The sequence below is a fragment of the Rhagoletis zephyria genome, unplaced genomic scaffold (genome assembly GCF_001687245.7).
Source record: "Rhagoletis zephyria isolate East Lansing unplaced genomic scaffold, Rhagoletis_zephyria_1.1 Rzeph_scaffold_02035, whole genome shotgun sequence".
Lineage (NCBI taxonomy): Eukaryota > Metazoa > Arthropoda > Insecta > Diptera > Tephritidae > Rhagoletis > Rhagoletis zephyria.
This window is the reverse complement of record NW_016159119.1, coordinates 77,219-85,443: the sequence shown is the minus strand read 5'-3', so window position 1 is coordinate 85,443 and position 8,225 is coordinate 77,219. Positions and strand designations below refer to the sequence as shown.

The window sequence follows — 8,225 nt, the reverse complement described above, 5'->3', positions numbered from 1 at the left end:
GAAATGTCAAAGCATACTGAGCATCTTTCTCTTTGACACCATGTCTGAAATCCCACGTGATCTGTCAAATACTAATGCATGAAAATCCTAACCTCAAAAAAATCACCCGTTATATGTCCATGCTAGATTTGCATTTTCTTTGTGTTCTACGCTCCCTGAGCAAACAAATACACAAAAAAAGCAGCCGCTCCTTCATCCGCGGTAGCCGAGTGGTGAGAGTCGCGTATTACAAGCCCGCAGGTCCCAGGTTCGATCCTCGGTTGGAGCGATTGCCAAAAAAATTTTGATTTTATTGTTAGTTGAATTTTTTTTAATTTGATTTGATTTATGTATTTAGTTTTACTTTATTTTATTTTCGTTTGTTTTATTTTATTTCGCATTTTTTATTTTTTTATTAGTTAATTAAAATTTTCAGAGTATAATTTTACTGAAAAAGTCAAAAACAACTAACTAAAAACCACTTAAAAAATATAGAAGTTATAATTGAATAAATAAAAAAAAATTAAATGCATATTCCACTGGCTGTGGGATTCGAACCTACGACCTCGCGGCTCGTAAATCCGGATTACTGCCGTCTGTCAAGGTACAATTTTGATCAGATCAATTGCGGCGTTAATCCGGATCAACGTTGCCGTCTGTCTATGCATTTATATAACAAACTCAGCAATAAACATATCTGAACAATCTAAATGATTTTCACAGTATGGTCGATAAGTAAACAGGTCCTAATTTCATCTTTAAACTTTCGTATTAAGGCTGCGGGTGTAGATGTTAGACTGACAAAAAAAGGAAAACAGAAAACTTTTAGCTCACTTCCTTTGAACAGAAAAGTTGTAATAACCACTTACCCGCATTTGAATGACTTTTCTGCAACACAAATAGAGTGTGACCACTAAACTATTACTAAACTTATTTGTGCATATTGTATTAATGTATGCAGAGAAGAGCATTTAAAAATTTTATTACACATTAAAAGCTTAGTGTGTTGAACGATAAAGATAAACTGTTTATTTAGCTTATCATTATGACACGCAACCATAATTACTTGCAATAAAAATTAGAGTTGCAGTAGTTCGATTCTTCTCTATTGCCTCTCTAATATGTACATACATACATATATATTATTGTTGGAAGTCGATATGAAGCAATAAACATAGATACTATGTACATAAATATGTAGTACGTATGGATATACAAATTTATAGCCAGCATTTTTGTAGCCCGGGTATCAGTGTTGGGCGTTAATCAATTAATTTTTTAATCATCTTATTAATTGGTTAAAAAAGTAATTGCAATTAAATTAAATTGGCACACGCCAATTAATTTAATTGCAATTATTTTTGTGATAACAATTAACCTACTTATAAATAAAATAAATAATACGGCACAGGGCTTTTTTTGTATACTAAAAACCGTTATTTAACTGACATTTGCTGCCAAAAAATTGGATTTGCTCACACAAGCTCTTGGCTTAATCCTTTAAATCCATAAACTTTCGTAAAAATTTGGAACTTTTAAATTCTATACATATATATTTTTTTTTTTAATATTTGGAGTATGCACCCTGCAGTGAAAAATTATCAATTGTTAAAACTAACCAACTTATAGTTAGCTTTTTGGCGAGATTTCGATTAATACCTCACTTTTAATTAGCTATGACAAAACCAACTTAAAGTGAATTGTAAAGTCGTGCAGGAGTCATGCAGACGCAATCGGGAGTTGGTTTTCTTTACAAGTTTCTATTAAATATCCTCATACAAAAATTACTTTCAATACACTTTTTTTCTGAACTTCGCAGATTCTTTTTCATATTCAGGACAAATAAAAGGAAGATCGAAATTTTATACTATCATTTTGAAGTTATGTCTGACGGTGTTCGAATATGGGGCCACCCAGAGCAGAATATGTAAACAAATATGAAATGTAATAAAATAAAGTAAATAAATAAGTAAATAAAAAAGTAAAAAAACAAAAAAATATTTTGTTTTTCTTATTGATATTTTATGTCCAAAAGTAGTTAGTTACAAGTTAGTTGACATGTAATGCAGAGGTATCCAGGTCTGACTTTTTTGCGGCCATCGCCCCAAAAAAGGAGTTGGCTTTTTTCGAACAAAATACACAGTTAATAGTTAGCACTAGTGTTCGCGTAAACAGACTAAAGTTAGGTATAAGCTAACGTCACTCCCTGCAGGGCAGTTTTTTAGTCCATTAAATTTTAGTAGAATAAAGTGCCATTTTTGGCATTTTTTTCGTTGACGATGTAAGTAATTTTCTTCCATACGAAGTAATGCCACCTTTCTACAAAACCATTTGCTGCCGCGTGGTATGCTGTCGTGCGTATTCTTTTCCCGCCAACTAAACGCGACAGGGATGTGAAGAGCGCGCTCTCGAATTGAGTGCCCTGGTCGGTCGTAAGAAGCTTGGGGCAACCGAAACGTGCTATCCAGTGCGAATAGAACACGTTGGCAACTCTGCCGTACTGATGCAAAATGTGGGTATCTGCATTCGTAGTCAAACCGAGAAATTAAACAAAATGCTTTTGTACTTGGTCTATCCAATGTATGTTTTTTGTTGTTCTTAATTGGCGCTGTGACCGCCTAAGCGATTTTAGCCGAGTTCAACAAAGCACGCCAATCGTTCCTCTTCTGTGCCAACTGACGCCAATTGGAAACGCCAAGTGAAGCCAAGTCCTTCTTGTCCTTCTTGTCGGATGTTGTCATTGTACATGCTTCTGCGTCATATACCAGCACGGGCATGATGAGGAACTTATAGAGTATGGTTTTCGTACGTCGAGACAGGACTTTACTCCTGAATTGCCTACTCAGACCAAAGTAGGACTTGTTGGCAAGAGTGATTCTGCGTTGGACTTCGATGCTGTAAACGAAATTCTCCACTTTCTCGAAATTTAAACTGTCAACAGTGACGTAGGAGCCAAGGCGCGAATCTGCTGACTGTTTGTTTAATGACAGGAGATACTTCGTCTTGTCCTCGTTTACCACCAGACCCATTCGCTTTGCTTTCTTATCTAGACTACGTCATTATCGACGGGGGGTCTCGGGATCTTCTTCTCCACAACTTCCCGTGCTGCTACCATTCAGTAGGGTGGAAAAGTGTTCCCTCCCTAATTTAAGCACGTTATGAACATCGGTAACTAGGTCGCCCTTGTTGTTCTTACAGGAGTACACCCTGGACTTGAATACTTGCGTAAGTAGCCTAACACTCTGGTAAAATTCTTCCCTTCGGTCAACATTTTAAATTCTTCGCACTCACGTATTTCGACATGTCTATTCTTATTGCGACAAATACGTCTCGTTCCCTCTTCACCTCCCTATAACGGTCCCACATGGCTCGCGTTGCGCCCGATCAAATCGTGGATATGTAGGCGGCATCTTTTTTCTTGACACTTCTCGTCGTACTACATAGTTGTTATTTCGGGCTGGCTGAAATCCGACTACTTATTCGGCAGCGGTACTTAAGGAACGGGTAATGTGGTTCCACTGCTCGCGTATGTCGGATTGTTGAAGAGTGCTCTCAGTGAGCAGGTGTGATAGTCGAGTGGCGAATAAATTGGCCGTCTGTTGCGATTGCAACTTTTCGACGTTAGGCTTTCCTTGCATTTTTGGGCGCACATTTTTTGCTGCACACAGGTGGGCACGTATCTTGGCTGCAACAAGATAGTGGTCGGAGTAGATGTTTGGGCCTCGAAGCGTGCGTACGTCCAAAACACTGGAAGCGTTCTTTCGTCTACAACATGATCGATTTGGTTTCTCGTTTTTTGATCCGGAGACAGCCACGTAGCTTGGTGGATCGTTTGACGCTTAAAGCTAGTACTGCATACTACCATGTTTCGGGCCCCGGCGAAGTCGATCAGTTTCAGTCCGTTTTGTCAGACGTTTCGTCGTACAGGCTGAATTTTCCGACGGTGGTTCCAAAGATCCCTTCCTTGCCCACCCTGGCATTGAAGTCGCCAAGCACGATTTTGATATCATGTCGAGGGCAGCGCTCGTACGTGCGCTCCAATCGCTCATACAAGAGATCCTTGGATGCCTCATCTTTCTCTTCCGTCGGGGCAATGGCGCAGATAAGCGAGATGTTGAAGATTCTCGCTTTGATGCGGATTATGGCTAGATGCTCGTCCACTGGGGTGAACGACAGCCCTTTGGCGACGGAGTCTCTCTCCTACCACAAATCCAACACCGAGTTTGCGCTCCATAGCAGATGTAGTACACGTCGCAAGACCCTAGACATTGCTTGCCTTGCCCTGTCCAGCGCATTTCTTGGATGGCGGTTATGTCAGCTTTTGTCCTTACGACGACGTCAACCAGCCGGGCAGAGGCACCTTCCCCATTAAGGGTCCGGACATTCCAAGTGCATGCCCTCAAATCGTAGTCATTTAAACGTTTGCCGTGGTCGTCATCATAAGGGGGGTCTCATCCGAGGCTTTATCATGTTTCTTCACTGGAAGGAGTTTTTACGTGGCGGGTCCCAAACCCAGCGTACAACCCATTGCTGAGACGGGGGCGGTTTAGCAACCAAATACACGTTTATATAGCGAGCCGCTTGCTCAAAGACAGACACCCGCTTGCAGTCGCACCTACTGGTGAACAGACGCTGCAGACTTTAGTGAGCCCTTAAACCGAATAAATCGGAGTGGCCCCACCGAAGCTCCCTCTCATTCCGCCATGACAAAAGGCTCCACTCGGATAGGTTACCGCATCTCGCACATGGGTTGCTCACGTTGCCCAGAGTGCGCGAACGAAGACGCAAGAGTCGGGATTGAATATAGCCGCGCAACTGTAACTGCATACCCACAACAACGACTATACCCCACTGCACTCCCCCGCTTATGCTAACGTCCTGAAATTTGATATAGCAACATATGTTATCAATACCGTATTAACGGCAAAAGGTGGTAGATTTTGGAAAAGGGGGCGTGTCACCTCTCATACAAATAGAAATTGGCCCCTATTATGAGTTGCATTCGATTTTCGACTGTAGTCGAAAGTGCTGAGCGAACGAATTTTCATTTGGTATTATGGCGCTCATTCGATGAAGAATAGCGCTATTGTGAATTTCGCTCGTTTAGGTTGTTCACAATAGTATATTTTTCACCGCTGAGAAGCTTTGTTTACAAATCGAGCAAACTAAATAGTGTGCTTATACATATTTATGTAAATTTGTTCTAATTAAAATGAAGTAAAAAAGAAAGCAAGTTTATAAAAACGTGGTAAAATGAGTACAACGAGTTCTGGTTCAACGATTCGTCAGAGGATGAGAGCTTAGTAAACTGGCCAGGAGTAGCAAATGTTTAAGAGAGTTTAAGTTTATTAGTCTTTCGAATATATTTTGATATAAAATATATTTAAGAAATTTGTCTACAGATTCATTAAAAAGTTCCGACCATCTAAAGAGGCGTTTGTGAGCCAAATCTATTTAAAATATTTTAAAACTATCAACAGCGCTACGATTTTGTTCTCAGAGATCGTGCCAACAGAGTATTGGGATTTTCTTTCACAAGTAAAACCAGCCTTTCGAGCTTGTGTTTAGTATTCACGATGTTAGAACTGCATGAAATTAATAAAAATTTTTTAAAATTAGTGCGGCTAGAAAACATATACAAAATCATACATTTTTCACAATTTTCTAACACTTCGCTACACCATCGAAAGCAAAATTCTGTTCGACAGAAAATTCGATACTCAACGAAAATTTCGACACGCTTGCATAGCTCATAATACGAATTTCACTTTCGATCTTCGATAGCCAGCGAAGATCGAAATTCGAATGCAGCTCATAATAAGGGCCATTGTCATATCGGTTATCTATGTAACCACTTATGATAAGGTAATAGAATTTGTTATGTTCACATAAAATTGATAGAATCATTCAATTGGGAACCATTTTCTACCAGACTTCTAAATCGCATTGAATGATTGTTAGTTGGCGCAAATGTTTTTAGAAGGATCAGTATGTTTGTCTTCCGATAGGTGGCGCAGTGATTGAGAACTATACTAAAAAATGCTATTTATGGTCAGACTTGTTTAATCTTTGCAATATGTACATAATTGTAACATAAAATTTGGTGCAACTTGGTAGCCCAATCGCGTGATGCAAAAATATTGGGCTTTGGCCCAATCTTGACAAAAGCCCGCGTAAAACCGCAGTTAGAGAATGAAATATTATGTTTTGTTATACATACATCTTCGGCGTACCTTCTTAACTTTAGTTTATGTAGATGTTGGCAATTTAGTTTTAAACCTTCCAAGGCGCTCTCAGACCAATAAAATCAAAAAACGTATTTACAGTCTGGATTGGTATATTGGAAAATATAAAAAAAAGGTACACTTTCAAAACAAAAAGTTTTGTTCCTTAATTTGTGGGCACGCATAAGTTTTATATACATAGGATTCCATTCGTAAAATCGATAAATTTAGTGTAATTCATTTCCATCAAGTGCTTCAAAAGTTAGACGGACGAGGAGTAAACATTTGGATCGCTGAAATAAAAAACGAAGGAATAAGCTGGGTTCAAATTACGCAGTGTAAGTTGTAAATTTTTAGTGAGGATTTTGACAGTTGAACTCACTTAATTGGAACGGTCTAAATTCAATGGCTTCCCCGTTTTTCCAAATTGGATCCGGTTTTCGAGCTGGCGATAGCTGGCTGGAATGCGGACGCTGGGTTTGGAATTCAGCCGCGAATTTCCATCGTTAGATCTAATATTCTGAAGTTATTACGAGCTTTGGGGATAGGTTGGAAATGTAGCAGCAGGGGTCCACTGAAACGAGTAAAATTTTGAAATGGGTCCGAGAGCAAAAGTTTGGGAAGCTCTGATATAGATAGAAGATGTATGGTTCCGATTTTAATCTTTCATTACAATAAAATTATAGTTTAAACAACTAAAACATCGTTATTATGATTTCGATTCGTACTGTCATCAGGTATGTGACTAGAGAATAGAAATCGCTGCATCTTTTAGGCGCGTCAATATTACATAGTTACATCCCGAGCTAATAGAAGGGAGGTAAAAAAAATCCGCATTTCACATTCGTGAATGATAGGATTTTCATAGATTTCACGATACTACGATGGATTCTGTGATAGCCCTGTATATCTGGTCAAAGACTCACTCCAGCAACTTTTTGGCAAGTGCAGTGTTTGGCCGAGCTTATGCTCTAATTTGTTTCTAATTTTGATGTTACGCAAATATACCCTCTATACCCCAGAAGATAAATTACGTAGGCTTTCTTAAGTGTAGCGATTCTAAGAGGCGTACCCAAGGAGGGCTGAAAAGTGCTTCCCTGCATACCTTCTAGAAGGGCTTATCCATTTACAATTTACGCGAATGCATAACTTCATATTATTTAGCATTACAAATGAATTTCAATAAATATTTAAAGTTGAAATAACACATATTTGATATAAATCTTAAGCAAATACTTCACAGAAGTAAGATTTTTATAAATTAAAGAAGCAACTTTAAAAGGACTCTTCCAAAAGCCCTTCTGAAGTACGTCTTACTTCTTACTTCTATGGTTACGAAAGAAGCCCTTAAATTTGTGCCACTCCATTCATAAAAGCAAGGAGAAAGGAATGTAGAGTGGACGGCCTCTTGACTCTCAGGAAGGCATTTTTATCTCCTGAAATTATCTACTAGGACAGTTTACGCCGCCTCCGAACGGCAAGTGGGTTTAATGAGAAGCTTTTTCGTGGCAGGCATACACTCGGGAGGTTTGTCAATGCCTGCTGCTGTTAAGAAAAACTGCAGATGCTTCTATTCAATTTCGGCATATTTGGCACTCATACTTTCCCATTGTAAGCCCTAAATAAATGTTTGGCTAATTAGTACAATATACAAATTTTCATTCACGTTTTGTATACGTAGTATACAAGCTTTCTTTATACTTCGTCAAAAAGACACATCAAAAGTTTTATAAAAACGATAAAACGTTTAGACTTAATCGAAGAGACCGAAGCCCATATCATCGTCGGATTCCTCTGGTTCTTCCTCCTTCTTCTTCTCTTCCTTTTTGGCCTCAGCTGGTGCAGCATCTCCACCAGCAGGGGCTGCACCGCCAGCTGGGGCAGCAGCACCGACACCGGAGCCAATGTTGGTGATCAAGTCCTTAACATTGATACCTTCCAAAGCCTTGGCAAATAGACCGGGCCAGTAGGGTTCAACTTCAACATTGGCGGCCTTCAGGATGGTGGTGATTTTCTCGCCCT

General features: G+C 39.3%; 2 protein-coding genes across 2 annotated transcripts in view; both read right to left on the bottom strand.

Annotated features, from left to right (window-relative positions):
• The window catches only part of LOC108365872 (probable isoaspartyl peptidase/L-asparaginase GA20639), a 6,026-nt gene extending 5,153 nt beyond the window's left edge, over positions 1–873 (bottom strand). Inside the window, exon 1 of the mRNA XM_017620064.1 lies at positions 849–873. Within this exon, the coding sequence (XP_017475553.1) occupies positions 849–854 (6 nt within the window). The 5' untranslated portion in view covers positions 855–873. The remainder of the gene's footprint in view (positions 1–848) is intronic.
• A 6,972-nt stretch (positions 874–7,845) lies between these two features.
• LOC108365873 (60S acidic ribosomal protein P1-like) overlaps positions 7,846–8,225 on the bottom strand; it is an 835-nt gene continuing 455 nt past the window's right edge. The window contains exon 2 of the mRNA XM_017620065.1: positions 7,846–8,223. Coding sequence (XP_017475554.1) covers positions 7,957–8,223 — 267 coding nt within the window. The 3' untranslated portion in view covers positions 7,846–7,956. The remainder of the gene's footprint in view (positions 8,224–8,225) is intronic.